General features: G+C 40.6%; 1 protein-coding gene across 2 annotated transcripts; it reads right to left on the bottom strand.

The window, feature by feature from the left end:
* Positions 1-3,576: 3,576 nt before the first annotated feature.
* Positions 3,577-13,114, bottom strand: LOC121865169. 2 transcript variants are annotated; one of them, XM_042364476.1, is made up of 5 exons: positions 12,973-13,114; positions 11,087-11,303; positions 8,655-8,809; positions 8,020-8,154; positions 3,577-3,942 (listed from the first exon to the last, which is right to left on the bottom strand). In XM_042364476.1, the coding sequence occupies exons 2-5, from the start codon at positions 11,282-11,284 to the stop codon at positions 3,753-3,755; spliced, it is 678 nt and encodes a 225-aa protein (XP_042220410.1). In that variant the 5' UTR covers positions 11,285-11,303; positions 12,973-13,114; the 3' UTR covers positions 3,577-3,752. The 2 variants fall into 2 exon arrangements, with proteins under 2 accessions (XP_042220410.1, XP_042220411.1); XM_042364477.1 differs by lacking the exon at positions 8,020-8,154.
* Positions 13,115-19,870: the final 6,756 nt, after the last annotated feature.

Below are 19,870 nucleotides of genomic sequence, written 5' to 3'. Positions count from 1 at the left end.
TGCTCTCTGTATACATGTTGTATTGGATGTACAATGTAGCTTGGTGCTGGGAAGGCAGCATGGTTACAAGCGTGATGTAGAGAGAGCTGGTTGGTGAGGATGCTCAGAGGAGGACCAGCTTGTGGGTCGCCATGCTCGCCGGCGGGAGCGAGGACCGCCAGGCAGGCGGAGGAGGAGGAGGTGTTGCTGGCTGGTTGGTGTAGGTAGAAAGAGCCAGGTCACCACGAGGTCAGGTCATAATTAGCGGGGGATAGGCGTGGCTTAGTAGTTGACCCCCACTCCGTGATGTATGGCGGCGCTGGTTGACCTAGACCACGAGGAACACACTGTGGAATTCGTGGGGTCGGCTACGCAGCGACAAACAGCGTTTGTAGGGGAGAAATCCACTACAAGCCGACCTAAGGAGAGAGAAGGACAGTCGACATCTCATACAGGCTGTAACATAACTTCTGGGCTGCTGTTTCTGTCGGATATCACCTCCGTGAGTTTGGCATAGAAGCTTCTTGCACTTGGTCCCATCCCACCAGAGGTTGTGAACACTATAGGAGTGAAGTTGCCTTGATCAACGTTCTGAATTCTCTCCCCTATGCCCTTATCTTGTCGTTCTCGTTTCTCCTGTGTGCAGCATAGAGAGCTAAGTTACGGTGACATGCGGCCATGGGATCAAAGATCTTGATGTCGAAGAAGGCTTGCTGTCCCCGCGTCCAGAATCCTCGAGCACTGACGTCAACACGGGCTTCGTTGGATGTGTTTGAAGTCCTATGTTGGAATATCTCACCGTCTAATGGAAGGAGGGTCGGTTCTACCCTGACATCACGGCAGATTTCATTCAACATATTTGCTGTGAGATAGATCCCTTACTTCGTCATGCCTGATGCATATGAAGCCCCCTTTCTTGCACACCATGGCGTGATCGGCGTCATAGGAAGAGCCACACACGCATTGGGAAGGCAAACCTTCCACTGGCCCACCTCCTGTGCTATAGCTACTTTTTTTTTCAAATTCTCTAGTACTTGCAACAACAGTTGCTGCAACTTATTACTTTGGCTGTGCTGTCGCTCTGTCGTAATGCACCTTAGAATCTTGTTTACTTCACTGGTATCCACCTGCCCTGTTGCGTTCTGAGCTATTATGTGGTCCGTGAGGGCTGCCGTGAGCTTAACTGAGTTTTGATGTTCGGTGGCAGCAATCTCCTCTGGATTGTCAATCCCATACCTCCCAGTCTCAGTGGTAGTGCAAGGAGTGATCTTTCTGCTGGGGTTAAGTGAGGGTGTTTCACTAATTTGGGAATGAAATTGACGCTGATAGCTTTTTCCAGTGGATGGAAGAGGGGACCAATATCAGGGATAGTGTACATCAGGTAGTTCCAGCGATGCTTGACTCCATGAGTGAATGCCGCAAAAGCTGCACGTGGCTCTGTGCTAGCAATCTCCGACAGAGCTTGGATTTCCCTAACCCGCTCATTCACCTTTCCCGTTACGTACTCGGTCGTGAAGTCAGTCGTGCCAATTACTGAGCCTAGGCGTCTTTGGCCTTCCTTTGTTATTTTGACCTCACTTCCGCCAAACACCTCCATTGCCCGTTCATAATATTCTGGCTTCACAATGAGGAAGGACTTGCTGGAGTATGGGTGGTACCCTATTTGTGGACCTCGCGATGTAACCAGGTCCCACCACTTTTTTATGTCCTCCACTTTTCCTGCTCCTGTAAGGTCATCAGCGTACGCCACTTGTTTGACCCCAGTTGTTTTAAATTTTATTGTGTGTTGGAGCACGGATAGGCCTATTGCATACATTGCCATTGCAACAGGGTCCCCCTGTGTGGTTCCCTCTGTTGACTGTATGATGGTATTGTCATGGTCACGTTGACTGCTGATCTATTTAACTCATGATTCTTATTAAACTCCACGACCGCAAAACATGAGTGAGTTAGTGACCCCTGAGACGACGTGTTTTTCCCCATAGACGCTACACTTGTGTTTCCCTCCCAGTGTCCCAAGACAGTTATCAATGCGTTGTTATTCCACTTTCTCCTGGGAAGCTCAATCTTGAATTAGTCTGTGTATATCAACTCAAGTAATTCGCCAGACCTTTGTCAACTGAGGGTCATCTTTGAAAGAGTAACAGTTAGAGTTGTTTGTAATCTCTGTCATTGCGTGAGTAGCGATCACTGGCAACTCAGGGATATATATACCCAGGGATGAGGCAGGGAGCATCCCGGAAAATCAGAAGCAATGATGGTGTAGTGGATTTCTCCCCTACAAACGCTGTTTGTCGCTGAGTAGCCGACCCCGCGAATTCCCCAGTGTATACCTTGGGGTCTAGGTCAACAGTGCCGTCTTACATGACGGAGGTCAACTACTAAGCCACGCCTACCTCCGCTATTTAAGACCTGACCTCGTGGTGACCACTCTCTTTTCTACCTACACCAACCAGCAAGCAACACCTCCTCCTCCTCCGCCGCTGCCTGGCGGCCCTCGCTCCCGCCGGCGAGCATGGCGACCCACAAGTTGTCCTCCTCTGAGCATCCTCACCAACCAGCTCTCTCTACATCACGCTTGTAACCACGCTGCCACTTCCCAGCACCAAGCTGCATTGTACATCCAATACAACATGTATACAGAGAGCACATTGTGAGTTTCCTTTCTCCATCCCATCCTGAGTGCGAACCCCAAACAACTCGTTCCCCACAAATGGTGACCCCCGGAGATTCGCACTCACACAGGATGGAGGAGAAACCGATCACTCTCCCAGTCTTCAAGCAACATGGAAGACTGGCTTACCCACGCAGAGGCAGCTCTCATCGGCTCTACAGCTACTGTCTCTACACCGCAGTACCTCCGCTATTTAAGACCTGACCTCGTGGTGACTCTCTCTTCTTCTAGCATAGCCTGCAGCAGCACCACCTCCTCCGCCGCTGCCTGGCGGCCCTCGCTCCCGCCGGCGAGTATGGCGACCCCACAAGTTCTCCTCCTCTGAGCATCCTCACCAACCAGCTCTCTCTACATCACGCTTGTAACCACGCTGCCACTTCCCAGCACCAAGCTGCATTGTACATCCAGGGGTTGTTGCAATGAGTCAGGGGTTGTTGTAAGGTGTCAGGGGTTATTGTAATGAGTCAGGGGTTGTTGTAATGAGTCAGAGGTTGTTGTATTGAGTCAGAGGTTGTTGTAATGAGTCAGGGGTTCTTGTGATGAGTCAGGGGTTGTTGTAATGTGTCAGGGGTTGTTGTAATGAGTCAGGGGTTCTTGCAATGAGTCAGGAGTTGTTGTAATGAGTCAGGGGTTGTTGCAATGAGTCAGGAGTTGTTGTAATGAGTCAGGGGTTGACGTGCACGTAATTCCTCCTAGAAAATAGTAAGTGCAGCCCTGAATTATATTTTTTATTATACATTATTTTGTGTGAAACATTTGATTTGTAGCGATTTACACGTCATGCACACTCATCATTTTTCTTTACGGTTGAAAAAGTTCTGGCTAGTTGCCGCAAGAGGTACTAGTTCACTCACACATATTATTATCCTCCAAGTTTTACGCAATGTACAAAACACTTTATTTCCTTCTTTAACAGCAGATTATAACCAATATCTTCGTTTATTTCTCGATTTACAACTTATAAATATAATAATCATCTTCAGTTCATTAATTCCAGTTATAGTAGAGGAACAACCTTTAGCCACTACCATCAAGCACAACAAACACTTTCAATTGCTTCTCTTCTGGATCTCCCCGACATAGTGTATAATATAGTAGTTTAAATCTTCCAAATAAGTTTCAACAAGTCAAACTTGTGAGGATACATTCGGGTGACATTTTCTATGCCGTACTGGATGTATCCGGCCTTCTGGTAGCACTTGAGAGCGCCTCGGTTGTTGGGGGGAGTTCGTAGCATGACAGCAGTGTAGTCAAGCCGGCCTGCCTCCCTGTGACACGCCTGAATAAGTCTGTTCATGGAAGACACAATTATCGCCTTAGTAGCCGATTGCAGTATGCATCCTATTTGGTTATTAGCTTCCATTCAATTTGCCAAATAAATCGTAATTCCCTCATATCTGATGTTGGACAATGGTGGTAATGTGATGCCTTGGGGGTATGGGAAGGGTAAGGTTCACCAAGTGAGGTGAAAGTCGAGCGGTTGTAAATTTGTGTAATAATAGCGAGATGGTGATAGTTAATCATCCAACAAGATGAAGTGGATATCAGAAACAGATTTATGTATAACGAAGAGAGATTGTATTGATGTCATTTAGGAAACAGATGTGTGTCAAAACGTTCAAAGTTCCCATCATACAACTTTTTTTGCATAACCGTCGACCTCCAAGATCACAGTAACATATTCGCCTCAATTCTGAAAGAGAGAATGTCTAATATGGAATAATCGCATTTGCGGCCTGTTAAACGTTAAGCCTTAGTGAAAAGTCCTTGCTTCAACATGTTCAATGAATTCCAAGCCAAGGTAGCAGCAGAAAAAAACCTGGCGACGTGGATCCCCTGTGCAGGGTACTCACTAAACTTTATTGGAGTGGCAGCTGCTGAATGCTGCCCAGTTGCTGTAAGTTTCTTTGACTTTCTGGAGGGGATTTATGTGTTTTTCACTGGACGTCACTTCGTTATAAAATACTGATACACTCGCTCAAAACAGCTGACAGTAAGGTGTGCGTACCTAAAACGACCAATACCACGCGCTGGTCGTACAAAGCTAACGCCAGTAGAGCACTTATACAGTACAAGGCTATCCTCAAACCAGAGACGCCTTAGCCAAAATTGCTAATGACCCAAATGAAATAGCTGAAGTACGTTGCCAGTCAAACGGCTTGTATAAGCTCATGTGTATGCTTGAGGCGGGAATATGTTCAGACTTCTGGCACGACATTCAAGACAAGGTTAATGGTACAAATAAGAAGTTAGCTGCTACAGGATTCCAAACTTAAGCTGAACACTGCGGGGGTAACTATTAAGTCGCTGAAAAATTTTGCCGAGACGAAACTTGAGTGTTTCTTTAAGTATGAGAAGCAGGGAATAGAGATAACTGGCACAGCAACATAATGTGTAGATTCACCATCGTCAACGAAAGATTAATGCTCGGCTAAATCCACTGGGGTTTCGTGTTGAGAATTACATTCCGGTTATCGATCAATTTCTCAGCTCTGGCACAACGACTCTCTGCTTATGAGTTAATCTGCTCTCATTTCAGCTTTATACGTCAACTTAAAATCCTTAATCCAGACGAGATCCAGGATGCAGCGACGAAGCGTGTTAACAGCTACAAAGATGACATTGATCAATGCCTTGGTAAAGAGCTTGTCCAGTTTGCTGAATTCTTCAGGATGTTCAAAGACGAGGAAAGGATTGAAATAGGCAGAGAACACTCCCTGTATAAGCTGATACGTGATAATGGTGTTAAGAGTGTATTTCCTAATGTGGAAACAACACTTCGTATGTATCTTGTGCTGATGGTCACCAAGTGCAGTGGTGAACGTTTGATTTAAAAAATGGAGGATATCATGAATAAGCTATCTAGCATTAATGACTATACATGACACTTTGCGAGAGGTAGAGGTCAGTCAACGCGTTGATGACTTTGCAAGTAGGAAGGATCGTAAGGTGCCATCAGTGCCATGCAAGTAGTGGCAGCCTAAGAAGTAAGCTATATGTTAAGTTTAGTATGTGTACTGTATATATTTTTATTTTTATTTGTTGTGCAGAAAGAAGGAAATAAAAGCAAACTTCCTAATATAAATGGTCCTTTCCATATAAATAGGAAAAGGTGAGGGCGAAAAATCATGAATGTAAATTGTTGTTGCTTTTGTCATGTCTTGACAGTCCTATATGTCATGCCATAAACCCTTAGTAAAATTATAGGAATAAAATTACATGTGTTTATTCTTCTACACTTGGGTGAACAAAACCGTTATGTAATTTCGTTTGGTTTGATAATACTGTAATAAAAGAAAGAGGATGGCAGGGGTCTCCGCCAGTTGTTTGCCCAGGGCGCCCAAAACTCTGAATCCGACCTTACCCCATACTGCCATGTACAGGATCCCAACAACACGATGTTGCTTCGTATACTCGGCAGCCTACCGGTCACCGCCTGCATTGCAGAGCGAGTATTCAGTGAAGTGAAGCGCTTACACTTATCTTCGCTGCAGATGGCCACAAAACGACTGACTGGTTTGGCTCTAATGTTTATCCACCGTGACATAGCTATGGGTGTGGAGACTATTATCATTACGTTTGCAAGACGCCACAGAAGACGAATGAACATGATCAACGTCTTGGATGACTGACTCCCGAGTACTATTCATTTCCTAGTAAGCTCAGGACAGTGACATTGTATGTCGCAATAAGATTGATATAACATTACTCTACATGATCATGAGGTGTAAAGTTACATACAATAAAAATATGCCAATTCATGATGCTGAGGTATATATATATTGTTTCAATCACAACCATTCATATACCACAACCTGGGCACAGGGTTCACAGTTTAGAAATCAAGGCGGGGGGTGGGGTTACAGACACCTTAAAGAACCCTAGATACAGCCCTGTAATTGTCTTGTTTAAAGCAGGTGACAATGGACTATGGAAGCTATAGGGCCATTACTATAATGGACACCTTGGCCAAAATGATGATTTGTTCCTTTTAAATAGCTTCGTTTGTGGGTCAATTTGGTCAAAGGTTAGGTAGGAGCCCAACATGTAAGAGGATGTGTGACTACTACTGTATTTTCAAAAATAATTAAAATATCTGTAGACAAGCTGTTTACTGTTTGTAATATACAGTACTTTAACAAAATGATATAGATGATTAAGCAAGCAATTAATACAGACGAATATCTTGGCAGCGTACACGGTTTATTGTTGATGGACGACCTGGGATGGTGAATAATTAGATTTTATATAAGTAGTTAAGAGACGGATTAGATACTAGCGATATCACTGATAGTGGGAAAATAAACACTGCTGAGATTACCCCGGTACATGAGACTGGTAGCGAAATGATTGTGGATAAGTTTTCTGTTTTTGCTTGCTTTTGGCAGCAATTACGGGAATACCCTTTGTATATAAATGTCAGGTGTTTAACGCTGCACTGACATCATCCTTGTTATGCAGCTCCAAACTTGGCTAACAGAGCAACAGCCAACCTAACAAGTGTAATTACTCAGTACAATAATATAGTTAAATGTCTGCTTGGTGTCAGAAAGAGCACAGGCATTAACCTGAGCCTTAATTGATGAGGAATTCCCCAGTTATAGTGAGGAGAAGGTAGAGGTTCTTTGACTCGAAGCTTCGTGCGTCAGATACAGAGGAACCATTCCGTGTTGTTTATGAACTACTGTAGAAGAGAGAACACACAAGGCTATAGGTTCTTGAGAAAATCCCTACAGTTAGATTGTAATATTAAGACCCTACAGAAAATAGTGAATATAGCCAGGAATAAGCAAGCTGGTCCAACAAAACACGTGACGCACACCAGGGTAGAACTGAACCTCCTTGTGATACATAATATCTACTTGAGCAGACAGTTTATCCCCGACTACACCCGTCAGGCATTTACACCACTACGATTAATGTCACATAACTTAAAAATAGAGAGAGGCAGGTGGAGTCAGATGCTGCTGAGTAAAGTTATGCTTATCTAAGAGAAATCAAGTGTAAGCTGAACTGAAGGTCTTATTGGAGTGCTCTGTCACGGCTCATTGTCGTAGCAGATATAATATGTTCGACTTTGCTCATAAAAATGAACTTCCAGGAGGAACATATCATGTAACAGAAAGCTGTAAATATATTTAAGATGTTCTGCATTCATATAAATAGTGTAAATACATGGATGAAATAGAATTTACAGGAAACTTTTAACTTAAGGTGCCCCACTATGGGAAATTAAAATACTGTAAGCCTAATTATATTTTTATTGGCCATATTGAAAAGTGATACTTTGTAATTTTTAACATATATCTACGAATTTTGTCAATAGAATAACTAACTAACTAACAAATTATAACCTAGTCACTGACCTTAAAGCAATGCCCCTCCTCCTGAACTTTAGGTGGACAACCAACCTACTCAATTCGGCCATATTGGGGTCATCAGTTTCACGAACAGCGACAGTGCCAGCCACCTCCCCTTCCACCACAGCCACCAAAAACGACCTGACCAAGAAAGATACAGCGTCAACCACATTCCTGGAGGATTAAAGATGAGGTGTATGGAGCGTATTCATTCATGACCCCTACAACCCTTCCCTGTCCATACTCTGACATCTTGGAGCCACCCCTGTCCTTCGTACTCTGACATTCTGGAGCCACCCAACCCCTCTCCCGTTGCCCTGAGTAATTCTTACATTTACAGTTGGGATGTAAATAAGGTTTTGGGTTACGGGTACAGCTCCACAGCCTATTAGAACATCTGACACTGGACCAAGATTCTCAAAAACTTGTGTGAAATTTTCTCGCCTAACTCACTTTAACGACACAAATACAGCAGCTACATTAAGGAAGAAATTATAGTAAGTCTGCAGTAACTCGATGTTTCCCAGTTTAGGGTCTGAGTAACAAACAAAACTTTAAGAATCTTGGCGCTGAACCTGCATCATGATGAAGCTAAATTAGTCTTGCTTATGGGAAGAGATAAAAGCAGATGATCAATTTACCTTCGAGTGTGAGAGTAGTAGTGCACCAGGTTAAGTATGTCAGGTTCCTTTGCACCGTAACCATCCCTGAAGTTCCTCCAGAAGAGCAAGAAGCGAAAACCCTCCACCACCACCACCAGCCCAGTGCCACTTACCAAACACGCTCCCACACCCATCTGCATAGGAATCAAATAGTATTTCAGGGAATATAAATTAAATGGCTGTTCAATCAATCAATCAGAGTACCGTCCACATATCTGAGGGATGGTGACCACAGTCCTCAACTCTTAACGTTCTCGGGCTGTTTTTACCAATTCTCCAAGATTGTGCATCCCTCTGGGGACCCAGTTTTAATTTCACTCATCCACCCTAGTCTCTGCCATCCCTTGTTTGTAATACCCTTGTCCCTAATTATATGACCAAATTATCTCATTATTTTTTATATAAATTCTTAAATATTTCTCAGACCCCCTGGCATAACTCGTCTAATGGCCCCTACACCCCATTCCCCCTTCATACCCTGACATCCTGTTTTCCTGACAGTGTAACTTATTTCAAAGACCTCCGACCTCTTTCTGGTGTCTGCTGAAAGTGTCCACGTACATGACCCATACAAAAGTCCTTGCATATAAATCCTTTCAGCAGCCTTTTTCTCAAATTGAAGTTAATGTCCCTTTACATTAAAGTCTTTTAGATTATTAAATGCTGTTTTTGCTTGCCCTATTCTTGTTTTGATTAATTTTGTACATCGACCATCACAGCTAATGTTACTTCCCAATTACACGTTTTCCACTTGCCTACCATGATTTTGATTTTAGGGTTTATTTCTATTTCGAAAACAACCGTTACTTTCGTGTTTCCAGCATTAACTCTTAACCCATATTCTTCACCTTTTTCCACTAACCTATTAACTATTTTTGTAATTCCTCTTCACTATCTGTGATAACAGCAATATCATCTGCTCATTAAGAATTCTGAATATATTGTATATTATACAATGTTGGAGATAGAACACAGCCTTGTCTTACTCCCTGCGTCTGATTGTGAACCAATTAGTAAGTTCATTATTTACTAACTCTGCAGCCTTCTGTTTTCAGTGAAGATTTATTAGAATTCTAAAAAATCTTTAATACTTACAGGGATTTTTTTCCAAGACGTCTATAAGTGTATTGTGGTTTACCTTTTGAAAAGCGTTTTCAAATTTAATAAAATACATATACAGTACAAATTTCTTTCGATCTCAAAACCCGTTTTACTAACAATTCTAAAAGCAAATATAGCTTCTCTAGTTCCCTTTCTTTTTCTAAATCCATTTTAATCTTCAGATAACTCACTGTCTATTCCAATATGTATTATACTTATATTATGTATAATAAAACTTTGCAGGCATGACTTATTAAACTTATTGTTCTAAACTGGGTGTACTCTAAGGCTCCTGGTCTTGTAGGTAATAATACAAATATTGATATTTTTTTTTCTAATCACTGGGAAGGTCTCCTGTAAAGTATACCATTTAGAATTACATATTTTCGTCAAACATTTTATCCCATTCTTGCCCATTTGTTTTATAAATTCTGCTGGAAACTGATCAATCCCACAAGCTTTATCATTTTTCATTTTATTCACAGCTGCCTTAACTTCTGTTTCCAGAATTGGTAGTTTGATTTTTATTTCATTTTCGTTTCTTTCCTCTACTCCATCTTATGGCTGCTAAGGGTACCAAGCATAAGAGTTAGTGCCTCAATATAAAAATGAATATGAATGAATCTTAAAGCTATTTAGCCCCAAAATTTTAATTTAGTACTGTAAACGATCTGCTTCTTCCTTACAATACTACAGTTGTATCTTTTGGAATTATTTATATCTATGTTTCACACATGCACAAATTATCAAATTATCCCTCCAGTGACTTTTGGCAATTAATTTTAAAATGGTACTCATCTTGGTATCTTCCCTCCCCTCAGATCTAAAAGTCATGACTTATAAACTAACTTGTCTCTCTGCAGGTCTAGTGAGGGCCATCCTCCATGGGTCCAGTGTTACCACGGGAGTAAAGCAGAGTAGTAGGAGAAAACCTGGCATGTTTTTTGGAGTCACGCTGGACTACACCCTTATCTAATTTGACTCAATCGGGATTTTAACCCGAGTCACAGCGATGAGAGACAAGTGCACTACCGTTTTGCTGCCGATGCTTTTTTTTCTAATCTTTATCTTTAATTCATGGTAAACAACGCTAGTATCAACCGTGTTAGCGACAGATGATCCTCACAGTGACTTACAGGCCCTTACTGTTCAGCAACATCGAGCATGACGAGTCCAAGAATGGCTATACAGTACAGCATATTAAATTAAATTTAGATAAAGTATCATGCATAATCTTTCAATGCGCCTAAATGCATTACATTTTAGCCTCAAAAAACGTGTTTTAGTACAGATGTAAAATAAAATCTAACCTGTAGAAAGTAATATAGGAGAAGAGGGGTGAGGAAGACGAGCATAAAAAAGTAGGGGTGATGGATGAAGAGGAAGAGTTGGCTGATTATCTCCTCCTTTTCCAATTTCCACATCACCTCCCGACGCCCCGCGAGCACCGCCTCAACGTCGCCAGGCCTCATTGCTCGTATTACTACCTTCTCCTCCTCCCTTGACATGACCACTTCTTCTTGTATCCTGCCAACATTTTAGTAACATTTTATTCTCACGAAAACCTGAAAATTTTATATGCCTTGTTCACATCTGCTTGAGGGATATACTGCCAGAGGTGCATATACCCCAACCTTAGTTTAGCGGTTACAACATCTTGTAATCTAGTGATCTGGTACTTGTGTGTGTGTGGGAGGGGGGGGGGGGAAGAGGGATCCCGATACAATACATCTGTTTAGTGCTACCCCATTTGGAGTAATGTCACCCTATTTGGTTCCCAACCCCGAGAAATGCTAGAGACTGTCAGTTGATTGAAAATTTCTAAGGCAGAGTCATCAGGCTGGTACCGCACTACGGCACCTCAGTTACCCAGAGAGATTAGAACGCCTGCAAATGTCCAGCTTATACTATAGGCAGTGCCGGATTTAGACCTGTGGAGGCCCATGGGCAGCCTCTTTGTGGAGGCCCCCTCATTATAACTACCCAAGAGGGTGGGGTGGCGAGTGAAGCGAGCCTAAACATCTGGGAGTTCCAGGGAGCGCTGTAAGCCCCCCGGGAAAATTTTGAAATTTGAATACTTCTTTGGAGAATTTTGAAGCCATATGCAGTTATATTGAGGAAATTAGAACAATAATGAATTTCAAGGAATAGATAGCCTAATTTCTATCACGCTTCTTGCTGAACATAGTTTTACGTGATGGAATAGATAAACATGAATTTTAAAGAATGAAAATAAAATTATCCAAATGAATAAACAAGTAAATAAAATATTGTAATATGTGGAGGCCCCACTTTGCCCACTCCTGAATCCGGCCCTGACTATAGGCAGGCAAGGGGTGACTTATGGAAGTTTATAAACATCTCAGAGGACAATACTCAACATTTTCTTTTCTTTTTCAACAAAGCAATTTTTCCTACAGTGCAATTGACATTTATGGTATTTCAAGCCTACCTATGAAGTATAAGCAAAATCATGTAAGGAATCACAAGAGCAATGAAGAATATGAAAAACAACAAGCAAATGCATGTTTTGGCGAACTTTCCTGTGGTACTGACAAAATATATTTAAGGTAAATAATAAGGCTGTTAAAATTTTTAAGAAAATAAAAGACGACTAAAAACAGATTTTATCCCTATTGTTTACTCGTTATTTCATTCTGAGTCAACTATCGTCTCAAAATAATTACTTTTGTAAGATTTTATTTACTGAATGTTTAGTTCGGGTCTTGAGAGAATTTATGGTGTTGTTAGTCTTTATGTCCAATGCATATTGTAATTTCACACAAATTTGTAAAATAAACAAGTACATCGCAGAAATCCCACCAGACGGAAATAACTCTGGAACATTTATCTTCCACAGTAGAAATTATCTATTTATAATGTTAACGCTCATAGGAGCGTTATTGGTTTGTTGCTGGAGAAATAAACCCTCAACGTTGACGCGTACCATATAATTCGGTCAAATCCTGTTAAAGAACAATTCTCATATAACAAATGCTGTTATCTCAGGACACATATTATGAAATACAATCAATATATAGTACATAGCCTGTTAACATCTTAAATATAACTCACATGTTATAACTATTGAGACAGGAGACAATTTGTATAATATGATCAAATTATAGTACATAAATATACTTATTAAAGTTATTTAGAGTTTTTTAGCAGATTCTAATACTTCACGATCACTCACGTTTTAGGGTCTAGTGGTCTGAACCAACGTGTTGTCTGTCCTGTAGAAATCGGTAGACTACCCTCGAGGGCAATCGCAGCCCGGAGGCGAAGGCCATCTGCTTGTATTGAAACACCTCAGCCAATTCGTTGTCAACACTATATCTCTTATCTCACCCTCTCTCTCTCTCGCCTAGTTTATCTTATTGTGGTTATCCCTCTCTTTCTCTCTCTCTTCTAGTTTATCTTACTATGGCGGTAACATATAATAATATATAAAATGCCCATATAAATTGATCCAACGCCAAATTTTCCTCAAAATAAAATGTTGTTATCAAGAAGTTCATGATATACACAGTATATAGCACTCACCACTGGATACTGCAGCAAATAAATGAGTTGCTTTGGAGAGATGGAGGAAGAGGGTGAGGGAATTACACCTAGTACTGTTGTTGTGCTGAATGAAATTTAGAAGTTGTAGTTTGTTATTGCCATCAGTATCATTATTAGTGCGATAAAAATTAAGATTTCAATTATTTATGTAATTCAGAACTAGATAAGGATGAGGTCAAGATAACGGGAAGATACAAAGGATAAAACACGTTCACTTACCACTATAAATACATCTATCTTATACAAGCCATTAAATTAACATTTTATAATTTTGTATCATTACATCAGATATATCGCAGTATCTTGGTTGTTATATTGTTCAACACATCTCCCTTAGTTCACAATGAGATGTACACATCATTAATATTGGGTGATTTATGTCTCTACCACAGACTTGAGAGTGTTGGGGTGCAGTGTGTGCTGTTGCAGACATAGTGCTATACTGTAGATCAATTATTGATATACTGTCATCTTTGTTGTTTATATATTTCAATGTGTCAAAAGTACTTTAAGGTAAAGTAGACTACCAAGCATATTATGGAAACACTGGATGTCTGACCACTAATTATCAACCAACACAGACAAACACTTTGACCTTATTATCATAACACAATGAAAATAGTAAATGTTACATTTCATAAATATCTGCAGTAATATATAAACAATAATTACATAAACAAATAAATCATCCATGTGATAAGTGCTCTTCAGCAGTGATGTGTGGCCACACAAAACAAGTAATTTCACTGTCCTTGCCCATTCATTCAGCCCTGACTATGGCACTGCATTACCACATCTCGTACCCGAGCCCTCACACACTCCCAGGCTGTGGTACGTTCATGTGGAGGCAACTGTACATACAGGGGTCAGCCTTTATTTTACACCTTGACTGATCATCTATTAATTGCCTGTTCTGGTTTGTGTGTTTCTGGAGGTGGGGTGGGAGAAGGATGCACCCAGCGAAGTTGCCGGTTAAGAATTTCGAGGCCGCCATGCAGTCTGTGTGGCTTATAAGAGGCGTGGACTATATTAGACCAGAGTTCCTCAACTCAAGTTACCGGGTGACATTGTATTGCAGTGTTGTATGTGATATTTTAATATACTGTATGTGAGCTTTAAGATTAGGATTAAGTTGTTCTTTTATTAGTATTTGTTTTTTGTCCACTTATTACTCTTTTCATTACCTTAAATGCATACACTTATCACCACCAGAATCATTATCATAAAGTTATCCTGAAGTCACAAGATGAGTCTAATTTACCTGAACAGTAGATTCATTCAAGTTCACTAGAAATCCAAACCATGACACACACACATCCTTGACTACCGAAGGGTTCAAGATAAGGCCAGGCCAAGGTGCAAATATTGCAGGGGAAATTACAACGGGATGAGGGAAGAGATGAGGGGTATCCACTGGCCTGACTTATTAAGGCACAAGAACGCAGACACTATGCTGAATATCATAACTAGTAAAGTGACTCATTTGATCGATAAATATATACCCAAGACCAAACCCAGTGCCTTTAGGAATACGAGGGGATCCCTACACATGAACCATGCGGCGGTCGACAAAGTTAAGAAGAAAACCCAGAAATTCAAAATGTGGGTTGGGTCAATGATGAGCAGGATAGGAGGATGTATGCAAGAGCCAGAAACCAAGCAAAGATAGAGTGTAAAAGTGCTGAAAAGGAGTTCCAGAGGCTGGTTGCAAGAGAGGTCAAGTCAAACCCAAAGGCGTTTTACCGCTATGCAAAGTCGAAATTAAAAACGCGAGTAGGAGTATCAGACCTGAGTCTTGAAGATGGTAATTACGCAGATTCTGACCAAGATAAAGCTGAGGCATTGAACTGCTTCTTTTCCTCGGTGTTCACAAGAGAGGATGCGATTAACCTTCCTGCGTTTGAGGACATACGGTTCGACACAGCACTGACCCACATTGTGTTCACAGAAGAGGGTATGAGAAATAAACTGTCCAGGCTAAAGGTCCATAAGAGTCCCGGTGTAACGGGCCGAATTTTCTCTTCTCATAATTTACCCTTCAGATATTCTTTTCTGTTATGATTCTTCAATTCTTTAGTTATAACTTCAGATATTCTTTTCTGTTATAATTCTTCAATTCTTTAGTAATAACTTCAGATATTCTTTTCTGTTATGATTCTTCAATTCTTTAGTTATAAGTATACTTTAGATTCTTATACAAGTAATTCTCTTCTCAGTTATGTATGTTCTTTATCGTAAACTTTCATGATATATATATATTTAATAATTTCTATGCTGTGTCATTAGTTCCACAATGTACATACATGTCTTTTCTTGTACTTTCCAAGTCTTTCATTTCATTCATATATATTATATTCTCAGTTTCAATGTTCTTACCTTTCGGAAGTATACTTTGTTTTATGTCTATTCTTATACATGGGTTAGTCTGGGGAACCATGTTACTCTTAGTACAACTCTTTTTATACTTACACAGGGTAGCTGCCACCACCCAGACTTTTCATTATATAACATAACTCATGGAAGGGTTTTGGGTAGTGTGGTAGATGTATAGGCACGTGAGTAAGTATTATTTTCTGGGAACCAATGTTTAGAAGGAGTAGAGTGGTGATACTCGTAGATTACTAATTCAATATTTATTAACACAGTGAGTGGAGAAGATGCATCTTAGATTCACTCAGGCTAAACAGAATCGCAATTAACTTATTAAGTCATCAAACACTTCAAGAACTTATTACCTCATTAACCACCTCCAAATACTTATTATACCATTAAACAACTCCAAGTACTTATACCATTCAACAACTATTACTCATTACTTCATTCGACAACTATTGTATTATTTCTTTGACAAGTAAGATTTAGAAATGACTTCACACTGTCACTAACACTGGACCCGCAGGTCTTACTTTAACAAGTAACAAATTTCCTCTTCACTTCTTGATCAGAACATTATACCCTCAGGTTATTCTTTCATGGTTACTACAGATGAATATATAACACTCGGGACAACTCCACAATTATAGCAACATACAATATTTCTTATCAGTTCACAAGGAACCACCTGGTACCTTGAACTCTCATTCAGTGGTTCAATACTTAACCTGGGATGACTATATTTCTGCTAGTCATCCCTAAGCATGGATATTAATACGGCTCCATACATATAACCAAGAACAGTAGATAGACCATGATCATATGGCGGAGTCAGTGGGACAGAGTTGTTTACAGGCTCGTCGCTAGCTCGGAGTGCCTGGCCCGGGAAAGGTTGACGAGTGGCGGTGGGCTTTTATTTTGTACCGATTGAAGTTTCTTGATTCTCGTTGCGCTAAATGAGTTGGTTGGTACAGGCGGGTAGCACATTACTGTTTTTATTTGTGCCCTGTATAATTTCCTTTTGTTTGGTATGTTCAGTTTTTTAAATCTTCTTATTTCTGAGAGTTTGCTACGTAGTTTGTGGACTTTTTCGTTGATGAAGCTCTGGTAGCCATTTGTTGAGAGTTTCAGTCCCAGGATGCTGCCTTCGTTGGTGTATGGGTAAATTTCTCCATCTACTATTACTGGTTCGACCTTTTTCTTGGCAATTGGTATGATTTTAAATTTGTTGATGTTTGTCCGTATTTTCCACTTCTTTTCGTAGTCATTTATGTTTTTTATTGCTAAGGCCGTATGGCGTGCCATTGTGGTGTACGAGTTGTTTGGGGTTACTCATTACAACAACCCCTGACTCATTACAACAACTCCTGACTCATTACAGCAGCCCCTGACTCATTACAACAGCCTCTGACTCATTGCAACAACCCCTGACTCATTAAAACAACCCCTGACTCATCACAACAGCCCCTGACTCATTACAACAACCCCTGACTCATCACAACAACTCCCTGACTCATCACAACAACCCCTGACTCATCACAACAACCCCTGACTCATCACAACAACCCCTGACTCATCACAACAACCCCTGACTCATCACAACAACCCCTGACTCATCACAACAGCCCCTGACTCATTACAACAACCCCTGACTCATCACAACAACCCCTGACTCATCACAACAACCCCTGACTCATCACAACAACCCCTGACTCATCACAACAACTCCTGGGAAAATATAAACCATTGACATTATCCAAAACGATAATTTATAAGTAAACTTGTGATATACTCAGCTGATTTAGAGTCTTAATGATGTTCACAGTGATCACCTGGTAGTGCAGCACCATGTTGTCGTCTTGGTCATAACCAGAAGGTATAAAAATAATGCCAAGAAAAATCATTGTTTTCATTAATTTTCCAACAATGTAAACATAATGTATTATAATGTACAATAAGAAGTCAGGGGTGGCCTTAGTGATTTGGGGGCCCCTTGCAAAATACCATATGGGGTCACTATACTGCCTCTACTGGGAGTTCAAAAAAAGTAGTTTCCATATCTTCGCAGTAAGAAAAACAACCAATATTTCCCGTGCCTTTGCCAAATATTTATTTCATAAACTCATATAAAAAGTGTAAGTTGAGTTACAGAAGGGCTATTTGTAAAAAAAGAAAGTTTGAACAAAAGTTAAAACCAAACTCTCTTGGGAAAGCTCCCCTTAATTAAGGGCGGGTGGACCGGTGAAGTAAGATATTGCTTGAGGAGATCCCCAATCATCTCAGATATAATTACTTGTCTCTACAAAATGATAAGGAAATTAACAAGGCGGTTTGAATTTATTAAAAAAAACATTTCATAAAAATCATGCACACTGTAAAGAGGGAAACAATATTGTGAATATAATATATTTTGTCAAGTGTTTCAGAAATGAAACTACGAAAAGATTATTGATAGTTTCTGGAGGGATCATACAATACCAATATCGTAGATAAGGGCGCTCATGGGTCAATCCCCGAGTACAGTTGATTTGCCACTGAAGTAACGATTCATTGTAAGATTATTACAACACTCTTGGACATGCATCATCAGTATTCCTTTTTCTAATTAATATTCTTAGTTTTGAGTCTCATAGTTTTAGTACATAAGAAAGGATGGGGTCTAGGTACAGTATCACCAGGACGAAGGCCTCTCCTACCTCCCCACACCCTGACCTATCTGTTGGTAGCCTGTTTCATCCTATCCAGCGAATTTTGCACATTTCATCTCTGTATCAGATTCTCTGCAGAACCACACACAGAGTTACAGTTTATCTAGTTACTTTAATGGACTTTTCTAAATATAACTAAGGAAAAGATTGATTCACTGATCGCTTAGGGCCCCTTGATATCTCGGGGCCCCCAGCAATTGCAGGGGTTGCACGCCCTTAAGACCGCTGCTGTCAACAGCACAGTAGCCCTCCTCCTTTATCCGGGCTTGGGACCGACATATTCTAAAGAACATGGCAGAGTTACTACTGCTACTACCAGTTTCAGGTTCTTTAAACTTGTAGTAAATCACCCTTGCCGCTCGGCAACTGCAGGCTTTCTAATTTCTCTGGGTGCTGGAATGTAGACTTTGTAATTATAACAAATCATTATGCTCAAGAAGTTTTGTTAATGTGCTCAAAGTAATATTTCATTATTTTCACTCAAGAGATTGTCATTGCTACTCGGCACATTGGCAGTACACGACAGGATTCTCATAACGGTCACGATTCTCAGAACGCGCCCTAGCCATTATGGGAATTCCTAAAATGGCCAGACCGATTCCGGAATTAGCCACCTTCTTATATCACGCGGAACATAAATATTGAATAAGTGAAGCTGTTACAATAATTTAATGTTGTCACAAGCAGACACTCATGTCAATCTTTTTTGACACCCAAAAACAACACATAATTTAGTTTATCATTTCATCACTTATCAACTAACTAACTGTTTAGGCAGTGCAGTTGGTCTGTTCTTTTTTTTCTACATTGTTATGAACTTAATTGTCCATTGTCGGTACAGGAGAAAACCTGCTTTGGTAGGATCACACTGGATAACCTTTCCTACTTGTGTCCGTGCCAGGACTCTAACCCATGACATATTAGTGAGAAATATGCACATTGCAACTTCCTATCCTAGAGTTAGCCTAGCCGTTATATTGTATTATTAGAGAATAGAATCTATTTCATTTAGTATTTTACATTGCAGAGGTGCGTTTTTCGGTGGGAGAAACTTTCTCTGCCTTAACCTAACCCAGCGGCTTAATATTAGGGGCACACAGACCGTGGACTAAAGTTAGCCACAATATTACGACCACGGAGCCACTGATGGATGTTGGTTAACTGTCTGTGATTTTTTTTCCTATTAAATGGTGTAAAAGTATAGCTACCACCATCGCTCTGTGGCGTCCCCGTACTGAAGGGGCCAAGTAGTCAAATATTAAAATTTTTGGCAAAATAATCTGTGTACTGATTTGATACACTATTTCTTGAATTCTAAATTTGGATTTTATTAACCTACAGGCAACATTTTAATTGCTATCATTGAAGAATTTGGTGTTTTCACACAATATCAGGTAAGGTGGGGTGGGGGGGTGGGGGGAATTTAACATTGAGTGAGCCATCCAC

This window comes from Homarus americanus, unplaced genomic scaffold (assembly GCF_018991925.1).
Source record: "Homarus americanus isolate GMGI-L3 unplaced genomic scaffold, GMGI_Hamer_2.0 scaffold37678, whole genome shotgun sequence".
NCBI lineage: Eukaryota > Metazoa > Arthropoda > Malacostraca > Decapoda > Nephropidae > Homarus > Homarus americanus.
This window is presented reverse-complemented; position numbering and strand designations above follow the sequence as displayed.

Coding starts and splice junctions, on each gene's coding strand:
- LOC121865169 (XM_042364476.1), bottom strand. CDS start 11,284: ATGTCAAGGGAGGAGGAGAAGGTAGTAATACGAGCAATGAGGCCTGGC. Junction 8,810..11,086: donor TCCTATATTACTTTCTACAG/GTTAGATTTTAT, acceptor ATTCCTATGCAG/ATGGGTGTGGGAGCGTGTTT. Junction 3,943..8,019: donor AGGAGGGGCATTGCTTTAAG/GTCAGTGACTAG, acceptor TTCCATGAACAG/ACTTATTCAGGCGTGTCACA.